The sequence below is a fragment of the Orycteropus afer genome, unplaced genomic scaffold (assembly GCF_000298275.1).
Source record: "Orycteropus afer afer isolate SDZICR_OR568_19922 unplaced genomic scaffold, OryAfe1.0 scaffold00017, whole genome shotgun sequence".
Lineage (NCBI taxonomy): Eukaryota > Metazoa > Chordata > Mammalia > Tubulidentata > Orycteropodidae > Orycteropus > Orycteropus afer.
Window position 1 is genome coordinate 7,575,613 of NW_006921604.1, and position 16,460 is coordinate 7,592,072.

At 35.4% G+C, this 16,460-nt stretch overlaps 1 protein-coding gene across 1 annotated transcript in view; it reads right to left on the bottom strand.

Annotated features, from left to right (window-relative positions):
- TMEM131 (transmembrane protein 131) overlaps positions 1-16,460 on the bottom strand; it is a 334,956-nt gene that overhangs the window by 98,854 nt on the left and 219,642 nt on the right. The window contains exons 6-8 of the mRNA XM_007959450.2: positions 9,694-9,810; positions 6,396-6,518; positions 2,662-2,742 (exon numbers count right to left, since the gene is read on the bottom strand). Coding sequence (XP_007957641.1) covers positions 2,662-2,742; positions 6,396-6,518; positions 9,694-9,810 — 321 coding nt within the window. The remainder of the gene's footprint in view (positions 1-2,661; positions 2,743-6,395; positions 6,519-9,693; positions 9,811-16,460) is intronic.

The window sequence follows — 16,460 nt, forward strand, 5'->3', positions numbered from 1 at the left end:
TGAGTTGGGGCCGACTCGACGGCAAATAACAACAACAACAACAAGTTTACAGGAATAAAAATTACTATAACTTTCTTTTTAGCCACTGACAGTATTAAAATACTGTGCTACTCTCTGTTACAGTTCATTATAATTATTAATTGTCTAGAAGTTTGAATTCTCTATGTTTAATAGATGCTAATTATATTTCATAGTAAATTCTTAGCTCTTCTGTGTGGAATTTTAATACAAATTTAAAAGCTTATGTTTAATCCACTGAAACATTGCTTTATACACTATTTCTTCCAAAGGCTTTTCAAACAAGAAAACAGCTTCAAGGTAAAAAACAAAACAAACAAAAACAACATTTCTGTGAAAGGACAGAAATAGATCATCCATTACATATTGCTCCCTGCAAGTTATCAAGGATTTTATTTTACCTGGATCCACACAATCAATGCCCATGAAAGAAGCAGTCAAGAAATCAAATGACATATTGTACTGGGCAAATCTGCTGCAAAATTTCTTTAAAGTGTTAAAAAGCAAGGATGTCACTGTGAAGACTAAGCTATATCTGACTCAAGCCATGGTATTTCAATAGCCTCATATGCATGTGAAAGCTGGACAATGAGTAAGGAAGACAAAAGAAGAACTGATGCATTTGAATTGTGGTGCTGGTGAAGAACACTGAATATACCATGGACTGCTGGAAGAACAAACAAATCTGTCCTAGAAGAAATGCAGCCAGAAATGCTCCTTAGAAGTAAGAATGGCCAGACTTCGTCTCTTGTACTTTGGTCATATTATCAGAAGAGACCAGTCTCTGAAGAAGGATATCATGCTTGGTAAAGCAGAGGTCAGTGGAAAACTTCCCGACCCTCAATGAGATGGACTGACATGTGGCTGTAATAATGGGCACAAGCATAGTAACAGTTGTGGGGATGGCGTAGGACTGGGCAGTTTTTTGTCAGTTGTACAGAGAGTTGCTATCAGTTGAAAGTGACTTGATTGCACCTAACAACAATGCTAAGTGTATTTTTGTATCATGGGCATTAACCAAATCACTAACAAATCCATGTCTAAATGTTCAAATCAACTTCCTAGCAGTGTTATGACCACAAAATCCTTCCCTTGAGACTAATCTGAAGACAGAATGTGTTTATGTGTTAAGTGTTGACAGAGCAATTAATAATAATAAAAATTTCTTATCCTCATAGCTTATGCACAGCAGTAAAACCAATGTTTCTTTTCTCCATTTACAGATGAGCAGTGATTTGAGTGACATTGGCTCAAGACTTGCATTTATCACAATTGCCTCTCCCCTCTTATTAAAGCATGGCTGACAGCATTAAAAAAAAAAAAAACAAAACACCTCAGGTGACAGGGATCTTTACAAATAAGCTAGTTCTACACACTTATTAACTTGGTTAATATTTGCTAGTATTCTCCAAGAGAAAACAGTTATTCTGTAATCACTGACACAGATTGTTCTTAAATATTCAACAACCTTAAAAGTGGATGTCTTACCTGTAATGCAGGTCACTTCAGAGTTTAAAACTGTCTAAACCATCACAGGTGTTTGCAAGGTACCCTCGGAAAACACCACCTTCTCTATTAACAATGCATCTTAACTTTGAATTCTCTACCTTCACAAATATAATAGATCCTGTCAGAACTAGATGGTACCTGCCTACCACTGTCACCACTCAGAGGGGGATCTGTGTGAGAGATCCTGGATAGAGTGGGAGAACAAGTGGAACAAAACTCAAAATTGTATTTTTTTTAAAAAAGGACAAGGCTTGCTGCTCTGATACAGCCTGGTAAAATCCCTGAGACTACTCACCAGCCACTCCTCGGAAGGAAGATGGGGCAGTCTACTTCCGTACTGATACTGCCTTGGAAACCCAAGGCGGGGTTCGCTATGAGTCCGGTCTGACTTGACGGCACATAACAACAACAACATGGCCCCTAGCTGCCCTTCAGGTCTGGAATTGAACTCACTCCTGTGGCTACCAGTCAAATAAAAGACCAGCATATCGGCTGAACATTTATATCAGATAGACACACTCCTTGGAGAGATCAATCATGGGAGAACAGAAGGAAAATGTATGCACAGGGAGACAGGTAGGGGGCAGGAGTGCATGGGAGGGAAGGACACAGGGAAGAGGTAACTATGGGGAGGAAATGGGAGGGGAGCTGTTGCACTGGGGAAAACTGTAGTCAATGTCACTAGACAAAACATGTACAAACTGCTGTATGGAAAATGAAATTGCTCTGTAAACTTTCACCCAAATCATAATAAAAATTAAAAAGTATATATATAATAGATCCTTTCAACTTTTTTTAAAGAATATTAGTATAAAGCATATTATAAATGATTATGTTCTGAGACAATTTTACCAACATAATTCCGAGAAAAAGCAGCTGAAATCTCTTCCTTTCTACATAATGGGTTAAACTCCTGCCAATTTTGTTTACTGCTCTTTCTAAAAATTACTCTTTATACATCTCTTACTCTCTCATTCAACTTTCAAAAATACTTCATATAAAATTAAGACAATTAAAAAAAAAAAGCCATCCACATTTCTTTCGGATATAAATAGTTAAGTATTTTCTGCTGTATTTAACAAGGTAATTAGTTTTACATGACCACACAAGAGGGAAAAATCTGATCGCACTCACCCACAGTTTTCTGGTACCTCCTTGTTGACCTGTTGGAAGTTCTAGGTGAAGATCTCCTCCACTAGAGTACATCTCTACCACCTGTGACAAAAGAGCATATGATGGTTAAGTTCAAAATCACATCCTCAAGGCAAATGATCTGGTATAAACTTGACATCCTAATCATGCATTAGAAAAAATAAAAAATGTTTACAGATATAAATGTATGATAATTATCATGTCATTTCACTGGATTCTATGCCCCATATGTATAATCAGTTGTAGAATTTTTAATTAAAATAAAGGAACTTTGAAATATTAAACTCAGAAACAAGTGTTTCAGAGTGGTTTTAAGAGACTGGATTTCAGAAAATCCATCTACAGGACATTTGTTTTTCTTGTCTCTAATGGAAACAATTTATGGAAATTATCAAGTATTAGATATAAAATTTGTATTATTTCTAGTAATAGAAGTGTTTCATTGTTCACATGTTTATAGTAAGATCTACACAGTGAATCTAGTAACTCTGAAATAGTTATGAGCATAAATATTAATCTGAGATATATGCAACAGTTATAATGCAGTATGAAAATATCTGGTTTCCACTGGTGGCAAAATCACAGGTACTGCTAATACCTTTGTGATCTGTGTGACTTTTAAAACAAGTTTATTGAGGTAAAATTGATGTATAAGAAATGACAGATATTTAAAATGTACAACTTCATGAGTTTTGACTCAACCAAGATTAAAATAATTGAGATACAATTAAGATAATGAATATATCCATTACCCTCAAAAGTTTCCTCTTGACACTCTGTAATCCCTCTGTCCCCCTTCCATCCCAGGCAACTTGATCTGCTCCCTACCACTACAGTATATGTTCTCTACAGTTTTAGGTAAATGGAATCATATAGTATGTACTCTTTTTGTCTAGCTTCTTTTGCTCAGCATAATAATTTTTAGATGTCATCTAGGTTGTATGTGTTAACAGCTCATTCTTTTTCTATTTTATAGCTATACCACATTTTTTTCCCCCATGCACCTATTAATGAACATTTGGGTTGATAGCAGTTTTTGACTATTTTAAATAAAGTGCTAATAACACTGTGTACAAATGTCTGTGTGAACATCTGCTTTCATTCAATGGGTCATACACTTTGTTTTTAAAGCAGGTAACCTTATCTCTTAAAAAGAAATAATATACTTAATTAAATGCAAATTTGAGGGGAAGTAAGAGAATAGGTGGAAAACCTTCCCTTGTTTTATCACAAAGGCACTCCAGAAAGAAATTAAAAAGGACAAAGTGAGAAAAACTGTAATTCTCTGTAGCATAATCTTAAAGGGTTTGTATGTGTGTGTTCTTGTATGTATTTAGCAAAGACTTTTTGAGTATATTACTTGCTTACCAATTTGTTACAGTGCTTATCTATATTTCCTATTCTATTAGTAATAATAACATCTTAACTGATAGGGTGACTGTGAAACTTTCCTCTGGAAAACTGCAAAGTATCATGTATTATTTCATGTACTCTTTCAAGATATCAAAGAAACAAGCATAATAATTCTTGGAAACAAAAAACTAAAGGGTAGGGTACTAATAACAGAAAAAACAAGAATAAGGAAATGGGGACAGGAAAAAGCTAAATTATAAAATCAAAAGAAAGGTTACATTGAAACTAGAAGTATGACTTAGTGTTAATTTTCAATGCAGTTATCTATGCTTTAGAAAAAAATTAAAAAAAAGCCATACAACAATATATAGAGAGCATCATCTAAGTAAAAAATATCCCCATAAGATAAAATGTTTATTTATGTGTGCACACAGATGCATGCAATGCATCCCACAAAATGAAGTGTGTAGTGATACACACCAAATGGTATCTATGAAGAAGGGCTTTGGAATGAAGTGTGCTATCTAATACAATAGTCAACAGCTTAAAAAAAAAAAAAAAAAACCGAACTCGCTGCCATGGAGTCAATCCATATGTGGTTATTTAAATTAATTGAAATAAAACAAGAAATTCAATTCCTCAGTCATTATAGTCATGCTTCAAGTACTCCATGGCTACATGTGCCTGCTGACTATTGCACTAGATAACCCAGACATAGAACATACCCATTATCACAGAAAGTTCTGTTGGATAGAACTGGATGGGAAAGCAGGAGGTTCAAGGAGACTTTTGCTTCACGATGCTTGAAATGCTAACATTTTTTCAATGAGAACATACTCATGTGTTTGAGTCATATAATGAAGAAACCAGATAAACTGAAGAAAATATCACAAAGCAAGAAAATGTAAGGGAAAACAAAACTAATGTCACAGTGTAACATTAATAGTGCCTCAAGATAAATAATCTATACTGGTTCTAAGTGGGCAACTTTGGTTTTCTACTTATCCTACTATGTGCTGGTAAAACAATGTTTTGTGGCAAATCTTCTTGAATAAAAATGTTATTAACTGGAAAAAGACTGGATGAACAAAAGGAAAAAAAAATACTGAAGGGATAACTTTTTTTTGGATGATAACCTGGTAATTCTAAGGGTTGAGGAGAAAAGACAATGAGGCTTCTTAAACACTTGTCGAATGACCGACATGGCAGACTCCTGTAACCTCTATCCTTCCATGCAGGAAGCAAGCAAGCTTCTTGGACTGTGGTTGTGACAATCACACAGACAGAGCATACATGGGTGCGCTCTAGGACTTCTGTAGAGCAGTTTGTGGCAAGTCACTCAGCAGGCTCTGGTAGAATGAAAGGATAGTTTTTTTCTTTGGCCGAAAATAGTCAAGGAAAGAAAACAGCAAGAATCTGTGAGATTTCTATACTGCTGTGTAATATAGGCTAGCCAGATCAGGGAAAACACACTATTATCTAAAGTAGCAAAAAGATATAAATGACAAATTGATGAAGAAAAGAGGAAACATAAAGAGGAATTTATGTAGTGATCCATTCACTTATAAAAGCTGGACACGAGCATTTTCCTCTTCTGTGATGAAAATATTTAAAGAAATTAAAAATCTGGACAGAATATTTTTTATTAGTAGTTATCTTCTTACAGCATCAGCCAACTACTGGGGAGAATTCCAAGATTAGGTATGATAAAAAGTTGCTTTTTTTTTTTTTTTTTAAAAATAAATAAGTCTGCTTTTTCTCTTGACTCTATATTTCCTCTCCTTTGGAGCTTAATTTTTGTGCTGCCATCAAGAAAAATTTATTATTATTAGAAATAAACAAGAACTGTTTTTATTTATATTGGACCAAACTTAAAAACCCACTGCTATAGAGTCAATTTCAAATCATAGTTGACCCCCACAGAGTTTCCAAGGCTGTAAATCTTTACGGAAGTAGACTGCCTCATCTTCCTCCCATGGAGCAGTGGTGGGTTTGAACCACTGACCTTCTGGTTAGCAGTCAAATGCCTTACCCACTATGCCACCAGAGCGCCTTTACATTGGACCAGAAAAGGTTAGAAAAGTGGTAGTCTTTGTAGATGAAACCTCTCCTTAAATTAAATGCAGAGCTGCCTAAACGACAACAGAGAAGCTAAAGTCATTTTAAATAAAAACTGATACAAGTCCAAAATTCAGAGTACAGCAAGCTGTACCAAAATACCCCTCCTCTTCAATATATGTACTGTATATTGCCTTAACAACTCATTTTAAATAGTATTTAAAACCATAAAAAACTAAGATTTCATGCAAAGCATTAATTTCCACCAAAATTTGGCTCATTCAAAATCACAATCACAAGCTTACCTGTAAAGGCTCACTATGAGGATTGTGTATATTTATTATAGGTGAGAAACTGCTATTCACAGGAACTCTGGCCCCAAGAAATGGCCTCAAGCGATAAGGATTTGGAACTCCAACGCCAAATACCTGTTTCAATGGAGGAAAAATTACAATCTGAATTGCTTTTATAAATAATACTTTAAAAAATGCATTTTATTGAAATATGATTTACGTACAGTGAAATATACAAAACTAAAGTGATATGGGTCAATGCATTTTTTTTTTTTCAGTGTTCCCTCCCCTCCCCTCTCAGTAACCAACAAAGAAAGTCTCCTTCCATATATAAACCTTTCCGTGACTTTTTACAAGAATGAACTAATACTATATTTGTCCTTCTGTGATTGACTTATTTCACACAGCATAATGTCCTCCAAGTTCTTCTATGTTCTGCAGAGTCTACATTATTATGTAGTGTTACATAGTATTCCATTGTATGTATGTACCACAGTTTGGTTATCCATTCTTCTGTTGATGGGCATGTAGATTGTTTCCATCTTTCTGCTATTGTAAATAGTGCATCAATGAACATGGGTGTGCATCTGTCTGTTCTTGTCCTGAATCTCACTTCTTTAGGATATATACCTAGTAATGGGATGGCTGGGTCAAATGGTATTTCTAATTCCAGCTTTTTAAGGAATCACCATACTGTTTTCCACAGTGGTTGTATTGTTTTACAGTCCCACCTATAAATAATACTTTCAAAGTTATAACTGAGTGATTTAGGGTAATCTACCTTAGATGGTAGAATCTGAGCAACCTTTTTTGAAAAACCCACACATACAGTTTATATACTTGATTTGGCTACATATTTGATATAGAATATATATTTGCCCTTGTAATGAATTCTATAATATACTGAAAATTAAATGATTATAGTCCTCTATAAAGTTATGGAATAGACCAAAAAAAAAAAACCCATCAAAATTTCCCTATGCCAACAACCATCAAAAGATGGGACCAATGGCTCAGATGATCACTCTAAAATACTGAGCCCAACCCTAGGTATTTCCACATGGGAAGACTCTATGGAGACTAAACAGTATGAACTAGACATTCAAGTGATAAGTGTTTACAGAGTACCTACATCATGCTACACACAAACACATATAGCAGTGAACAATTTAATAGAGAATAAGACAGAAAACAGGCCTGCTCTCATGGAATTTAGATTCTAGTACAGAGGACAATGTAGATACCAATAAAAATACAAAAGATAAAGTATAAAATGATACAAATTAACTGGTTACAGTGAGGCTGGGAATATTATTTTAGATAAGGTGGTCAGGGTAGTTTTCTCTGACAAGGTGACAGGAATTAATTATCTAAAACTTGAGAAAAAGCCAGCCCCGGGAATGTGTTCAGGCAAGGGGCATGAGGCAAAAATGGGTTTAGTTTATTTGAAGACCAGGATTAAGATCAGAGGCATGGTAAAATGGGATGTGGCAGGAGAGAGATGACAATCAAACCTTTAGAGTCTTGTTGGCTTCAGTCAGAGGTTTAAATTTTGCTCTAAGGGCAGTGGGAAGACATGGGGTTTTACACAGGGATGGTGATTAGATTTAATTTATGTTAAAAAAGATCACTCTGGCTAAAGAGACTCTGACCACAAGAAATGGCCTCAATGGATAATGAATTTGGAAACTGATGTTTAGAGGAATCATGTAGGACTAGAGTAAAAAATGGACTGTGGTAAGAGTAGGAATAGTAGACCAGTTAGAAGGCTATTAACAACAACAACAAAAACAAACCAAATTCATTGCTATCAAGTCAATTCCAACTCCCAGTGACCCCCTTTGGGTTTCTGAGGCAGTAAATCTTTACGGAAGTAGATTGCCCTTTTCCTTCTTCAGAGTGTCTTATGGATTTGAACTGCCAACCTTCTGGTTAGCAGTCAAATGCTGTAGGCACTATGCCACGAGAGCTCCTTAGAATACTATTATGTAGTCCAATTAGAGGAGATGGTAGTTTGAAACAGCACAGGGGTACTGAAGGAGGAGAAAGGTAAACAGACTTGAGATATATTGAGAAAAAAGACTCAGTGAAAGACTAGGTATGAAGAGGCAAAGAAAGAAGATAGGTGGCCAATGGGACGTACCTTGAGAACAACCTGACCATCAGGTAGTCCAGACAGGCTGCTATCACTCAAGTCAGTTATGGGGTGCATTTCTTTATATTTATATTATTTTCATTTACTTACAAAGTGTATGTTAAGTGGGTGTCATCTATACAGGACTTCATAATTGCATCAAGTTTTGATGCTTTGAACCAAGCATCTAAAGTTTGCTGAATGTCTACTAAACAACTGTTAAAGACTTATTTATTATAAGTAAGCACAAGACATGGTTCCTGAACAAAATGAAATGTTTACTCAGATACTTACTTTGAAAATATATGAAGTGTTCTAGACACTTGAGAGGAAATGTAAAAAAAAAAAAGCATAAACACTGTAAAATAAGATAATAGCTAAGCAAACCTCTAAAGAATTGTTTCATGAGCAGTACAGAGATTAAGAATATGGTCTTTGCCGTTACAAAGATTTAGTATTAAATCCTCACTCAGCAATTTACTACCAGTATGATTTGGTCAAATGATTTAACCTTTGTAAACGTCAGCTTCCTTATCTTAAAAAAAAAAAAAAAAAAAGAGAACAACAGTATCTGTAACTCAGACAGCAGTTGTGAGAATTAAATCCATGAAAAGGCTTAGAAGAGTGCCAGGCAAATATAAATAATTCTTCTTAATAGTACCAATAATCTTGATGGAGAAAAACCTTGACTCAAAAAATAGAAAGACGGTTGATTCATAAAATGATTTAATTCCTATAAATATCACTTTTTTAAAATAACCTGAACAATGATTCTATATAAAAAAATAGGTTTATTCAGAATTTTAAACAATGTGGTGTTCACTGAAGAAAAGCATGCATGTGCATTTTAATCCTGAAATTATCAAGTATACTTACTAAGTGTGTAAAAACTAAAAATTAAAAATACTTTAAGTCACTGATTTTTTTTTAACTATCCTTTTGCTAACAAAACCTATGCTAACACTTGAGTTGTAGCTTTAATGTCATTTGTTCAGATTCTGATCTGAGTAGGGATTTCAGACATAGTAGTTCAGTATAAGAATGATCTCGGTCTACACTCTTTTTCTTTTATCTCCTGAGTTTCTGAAGTGAGGTCTTACAAGGATGTCATATGATAGGTCTAAGATGATGACTACATTTTATGAAATAAACAAAGGTTTTCATTCTGGTTCTTACCTGGTAAGTAAATACCCCATGATTAGAAGTGTTAATAAATAAAGTATTTTCTACATTCCCCACTACTCTTGCAAGAAAAACGACATCAAATGATGTATTTCCTCCCGGAAGGATTTTCTGTAAAAGAAAATAAATAAATAAAGTCAAATTGGCAGCCAAAAAGTGATCATGTTGACCAAAACTAGACAGCTAAATTTCTCTAAAACAAACGCTAAAATTTTTTCCATACCTGGTCATTTTTCCCTAAAAGTTTAAGCTTAAATTAGCCAAACCACTGTGTAATGGAGAATAAAAAAGATGTCTTCTACTGAATGTCTACAGTCACATGTCTTTGTCAATCACCAGCTAAAACCCATACAACAGATGGTATCTTTGGACTCTGCTTATTCAACAATCACGTCTCAAATGTAATACTTCATTATAGGCTGTTTCATCATCAGATAATCGAGCTAGAGTTGAGCCAAAAGTGAGCTTTTCATGTAGATGTACTACTCTACAACCAGGCAGCTCTTTGTATCATTTCAAAGAAAATAAGCCCAAGCTTCAATCTTCACTACCCATCTGCAAAGGAAACAAGACACAAAATGTTCCAGCAACTTTAGGAAAGAAGGCTGGGGTAACTGGGTGACTGTATGTGTAGGAACCCACTCATGCTATCTCATGTAGACTGAGAATGCTATTGTGAAAGCAAAATAAAATCTTATTATGATAAGATAACAGGAATGGTCTATGTACTTCAAGAGGCTGTCATAAAATTCTGCCTTCAATGAAGTCTTAAAAATGCATCTTAATAAATAAAGCCATCAACCTCTTTGATTCTGCCTCTATAGCTAAAACTTTAAAATGATCTTGAAATTGCAGTACAAAATACACAGCCTTGAGATTTCATCTTAGGATCCTGAAAGCTAAAAAAGTGCATTCCTCCCACCTTATCAACCACAAAAAGCAGAATAATGTACAAAAACTTTTCTTGAATCCATCAGATAGCTTGGCTACCAACTAGCCTGGAATATAAGGTAAGACAAGTGCCTCCAAAGAGAGTTGGGATGTGAGTACTGGCTCACCTGTGGTAGCACATGGAAAGAAGACGGGGCCACCATATAAGACCATACAAGAATTTGGTTAAAATTTTTACACACTGCTAAAGGCCGAGTTGTCCCTGGGTGGCACAAACAGTTAAACAAACAACTGCTAGCTGAAAAGTTGGCCGTTTGAACCTACCCAGGCAGAGGTGCCTCAGAAGACAGGCTGCCTGTCTGCTTCCCAAAGGTTATGGCCTTGAAAACCCTATCGAGCAGTTCTACTCTGCAACATGGGGTTGCCATGAGTCAAAACTGACTCAATGGCAACTAACAACAACAAAAGCCAAGTGTGAGTTAGTGTAAGAATACAGAACCACTGGAAGTTGTAGACATAAAACACATGAACCCATGCCCAGATGCTTCTCTCTCATGGAACAAGAGCCTTAAATTACTACGTAAGGCCTACAAATGTTACCACCCTCTCCAGGGGACAAGTGAAGCTACCTCTATCCTGGGGGTGGCATAGTTTGTCTGCTATGGGAATGACAAAAGGATCAGTAAAAAAGCCCCATCAATGAGATGCAAGAAAATAGGGTTGACTAAAACTGAAGCTGAACAAGAAAAATAGAGAAAATCTGCCCAAAGACTGGTTAGCATCTAGCAACACAGAATAGCAATGAACTGCTGGAGGGAGAGAAGAGGAGGCAGACATTTTCACTGAGGTATAGGCTCTGAAGAAAAGCCTAAACATGAGGGTGAATGAAGAATACTGAGAAATACCTCCAACAAACCAAGTCCCTCTTTAAAGCAAGGAAATAAGTAAGAACAACGTAAAGCCTGTGACAAACTGGGGGTAAACATACCAAAAACATACCAAATTCAAAATCTTACTAGATGGATACAATCCCTCACATAACAGAATATGTGTATGTGTATGCCCATTTCTACACAGTAATTCTGTTGACCTCAATCTTACTGCCCCACATACAATGTACAGCTTTCAACCCAAAATTGTAAGCTGTAAGAAAAAGCATCAAACTACTGTCATGAAACAAATCAACAGAACTGCACTAAGAGATGACCCCTCAAACTCAACTCACCACTCTCGAGTCGATTCCGACTCATAGCAACTCCTCCTTGGGTTTCTAAGGCAGTATCTCTATACAAGTAAATTGATCAATCTTCCTCCTGAGAAGAGGCTGGTGGGTTTGAACCACCTGACATCTAGTTAGCAGTCAAATGCCTCAGGCACTATGCCACCAGAGCTGCCAAGAGATGACCCCAGATATTAGAATTGTCTGTTGTTGTTGTCATGTGCCATGGAGTCAGACCTGACTCATAGGACCCTTCCTTGGATTTCTGTGGCAGTATCACTATGGAAGTAGATTGCCCAACCTTCCTTCTGAGGAGTGGCTTGTTAGGGAATTTAAAATATTTATGATTTGTGTGTTAAAGAGTCTAGTGTAAAAGGCCAACATTCATGACCATATGGAGAATCTCAACACAAAGATGGAAAAGATAACAAAGAATCAAATACAAATGCTAGAATTAATAAAATTAAAGACTTGGACAGGCTTATCAACAGCATCAACACAAATGAGGGACAGATTAGTGAACCTGAAGATAGGTGAACAGAAAACACACAAACTGGAAAAAAAAAAAAAGCATGTGTTGGGAAACAGAATGGAGAACCAAGATTATGGAATAGTATCAAACTGTCTAACATATATATAAGTGTAATCCTAGAAAAAGGAGTAAGAGAATACAAGGCATGAGAAATATTTGAAGAAAGAACAGTTGGAAAATTTTACAAAAACAATGAAAAATGTTAACTCACAGATCCTAGAAGCTCAGAGAACCCAAAACAAGATAAATAGCAAAAACAAAGAACAAATCTAGACACAGCACATTCAAACTCCTGAAAGAGAGAAAATCTTTATGGCATCTAGAGGAAAAAAAGACAATCTACATACAGAGAATCAAAGACAGAATAAAGCGCACCTCATGTCAAAAACTCTACAAGCAGAGAACAATGGATTGGCATCTTTAAAGTGCTGAAAAAAAGAGAAAAAGAAAGAAAAAACCCCAGACTTTTGTACCTGGTAAACAAAGCTTTCAAAAGTGAAGGAGAAATAAAAAACTTCAACAAAAACACAAATAGTTCTTTACCATCAGACCTGCATTATAAGAAATGTTAAAGGAAGTTCTTCAGGCAGAAATTATAAGATACAGAGAGAAATCTGGATCTAAACAAAGAAATAAAAGGCATTGGCAATGGTGAAAATGAAGGTCAAATGATATTCATTTTAAATTTCTCTGAAAGGTAACTGTCTACGGCAAAAAGAATGGCAATGCATAGCTGGTTATTTGTTGTTGTTTTAAGCTGCTGTTGAATTGGCCCTCCACTCACGGTAATCCCATGTGTTACAGACCAAAACTGCTCCAGAGGGTTTTCTTGCTTGTAATCTTTATGGAAGTAGACTACCAGCCCCCCCCCACCCCCGGTGGAGCTGTAGGTGGGTTTGAATTGCCAACCTTTTGGTTAACAGCCTATCACAAATCACTTGTGCTACCCATTTTCTCACAGTTTACCAAACCTACTGCCATCGAGTCAATTCCAACTCAAAGCAAACCTACAAGACAGAGTAAAACTCCTCCATAGAGTTTCCAAGGCTGCAAATCTCCATAGAAGCAGACTGCCTCATCTTTCTCCCCCAGTGACTTTTTGGTTAGCAGCCAGATGCTCTAATCACTGTGCCACCAGAGCTCCTTCTCACAGTTTGTTGTTGTTGTTATGTGCCGTCAAGTCGGATCCGACTTATAGCGACCCCTCCTTGGGTTTCCGAGGCAGTATCACTACGGAAGTAGATTGCCCAACCTTCCTTCCAAGGAGTAGCTGATGGGTTTGAACTGCCAGCCTTCTGGTTAGCAGTCAAGCGCCTTGGGCACTATGCTACCAGAGCTCCAGTTTAGAAGACTAGAAATCCAAATTCAGGGCACTGGCTCCGGGGAAAGGCTCTCTGTCTGCTCTGGGAGAAAATTCCTCTTTCAGTTTTTCTTCCCAAGTTCCTTGGTGATTGCCATGTGGCATCTGTCTTTCCTCATCTGTGCGTCCTGTTCCTAATATGCTTTTTTATGTCTCAAAAGTAATTGTTTTAAGACTATGATGATAGGGCAGCCTCCATATTGTTAAATTGGTACTATACTGTTGTAAGGTACTTAAACTACACATGAAGTAGTATGATAGTATTTGATTAATAAAGATCACACTGCACATTGAAACCTCTAAGGCAATCAGTGGAAAAATTTTAAAAAGAGGTATTATTAATAACAAGCTAATCCAACATCACTAGTTGCTGTCACACTGATTCTAACTCATGGATACCCTGTGTATGTCAAAGTGAAACTGTGGTTTATAGGATTTTCAATGGCTGATTTTTCAGAAGTAGACAGTTTGGCCTTTCTTCCAAGGCTCCTCTGAGTAGACCGAAATCTCCAAATTTTTGGTTAGCAACCACGTGCATTAACCATTTGCACCACCAATAGTAGGGATACAAAAGGATAAAAACTATCAATGAAAGAAAACACAGGGAAAAAAAAAAGAGAAAAAGAGGAACAACAACAAATGGAACAAATAAAAACAATCAGCAATATGATTTTAACCCAGTGATATCCATAATTACATAAAATGTAAATGATCTAGACAATCAGTGGGAAAAAAAACAAAACAGTGCATCAGATTGGATAAAAAAGCGAGACCCAACTATATGCTGTCTACCAGAAAAACTCACTGCCATTTAATCAATTCCCTGGTGGCATATCAGTTAAGCACTTGGCTGCTAACCAAAAGGTCAGTGGTTCAAACACACCAGCCTGTCCTTGGGCAAAAAATGTGGCAGTCTGCTTCCAAAAAGGTTTATGGCCTTGGAAACCCTATGGGGCTCACTTTGTCCTATAGGTTGCTATGATGATAGGTCTAAAATAAATCTACTTGAAATATAAATACATAAGTAGATTGAAATAAAAGCATCAAATATTATATATTATGCAAATACTAATAAAACCAGGTAATTATATTAATATCAGATGAAGACATAAGAAAGATTATTACCAAACATCAAAGTGAAACATTATATAATGATAAGAAAGTCAATGCAACAAAAAGACGTAACAGTCCTAAATGTGTATGAAATTAGCAACAAACTTCAAAATGCATGACAAAAAACTAACAGAACTGAAAGACAAAATGCACAAACCTACAACTATGAATGGAGACTCTGACACTCTATAATCAACAGAAGGAGATGGAAAATCAGTTAGGATATAAAAGAGAGTCAACAAACTTATTTTCTGTAAAGGGCTAGATAATACATACTTTAGACTTTGTGGGACACATATAGTCTCTGATATTCTTTTTTAAATAACCTTTTAAAAATGTAAAAAAAATTCTTAGTTTATAAGTCATATAAAAACAGGTTTAGGACCAGAATTAGTCTGTGGCCTGCAGTCTGCTGATTCCTGATCCAGAAGACCTAAACTATACTATTAATCAACTTGATCTAATTAATGTTTATAAAGAACACCTCACAAACAAGAACAAATAAAACTTTTCAAGCGTACACAGAACTCTGACAAAGACAGACTACATTTTAGGCCATATAACAAATTTAAAAGAACTGAAATTATACCAAGTATGTTCTCTGGCCATAACAAAATTACAGCAGAAAGAGGAGAAAAAGAAACAAACAATAAATAGAACAAACCAAAAACAATCAATCACAGAAAAATAGCTAGAAGATCCCCAAATAGTTTTAAATTGCATAACATGGTTATAAATAACCCATGGGTCAAAGAAGTAGCTGCAAGGGAAATTAGAAAATATTTTTAATTGATTGAAAAATGACAACATATTAAAATTTGTGGACTTCAGCAAAAACAGTAGTTAGAGTGGAATTTATAGTGTTAAAACACTTATTTATGAAAGAAAATGTCTCAAATTAATAAGCTATATTTCTACTTTAAGGAACTGGAAAAAAAAGTAAATTACAACCAAAGCAAGTAAAAAGAAGAAAATAAAGATTAGAGCAGAAATTAATGAAACAGAAAAATGAAACCTAATAAAATCAAAAGGCATTGCTTCAAAAAGGTCTGTAAAACTGATAAAATCCTAGCCAGAATGACCAAGAAAAAAAAAAGTGAGAAGGCAAAAATATTAGGAACAAAATGTGGATATTGTTAATATTCAAACAAACATAAAACCCTTCAATCCATACCTCACAGCATAAACAAAATTTAACTCAAAAGGGGTTATAGAACCAATTATCTATTCAACTTCTAGAAGAAAAATTGCAGAAAATCTTTATGATCTTGGGTTAGGAAAAAATTGTTAACTGTAACATTAAAAGTATAACAACAGGTTCAAATAAGGTCGCAGAACAACAATTCTCATCCATTTCTGGTAGGAATGCAAAGTGGTATATGGTCACTCGGGAAAACTGTTAAAACACACACTTATCCTAAGACACCAGCAATCCTACTTCAAAGTATTTACCAAAAGGAAATGAAAATTTATATGCACACAAAAATCTTTATGTGGATATTTATAGTGGCTTTATTTATAGTCATTTAAAACTAGAAACTACCCAAATATCTTCAACTAGGGGATGGATAAACAAACTGTGATACCTCCCTATTATAAAATACTACTGAGCTATACTATTAAATGGTACCAAAAAAAAAAAAAAA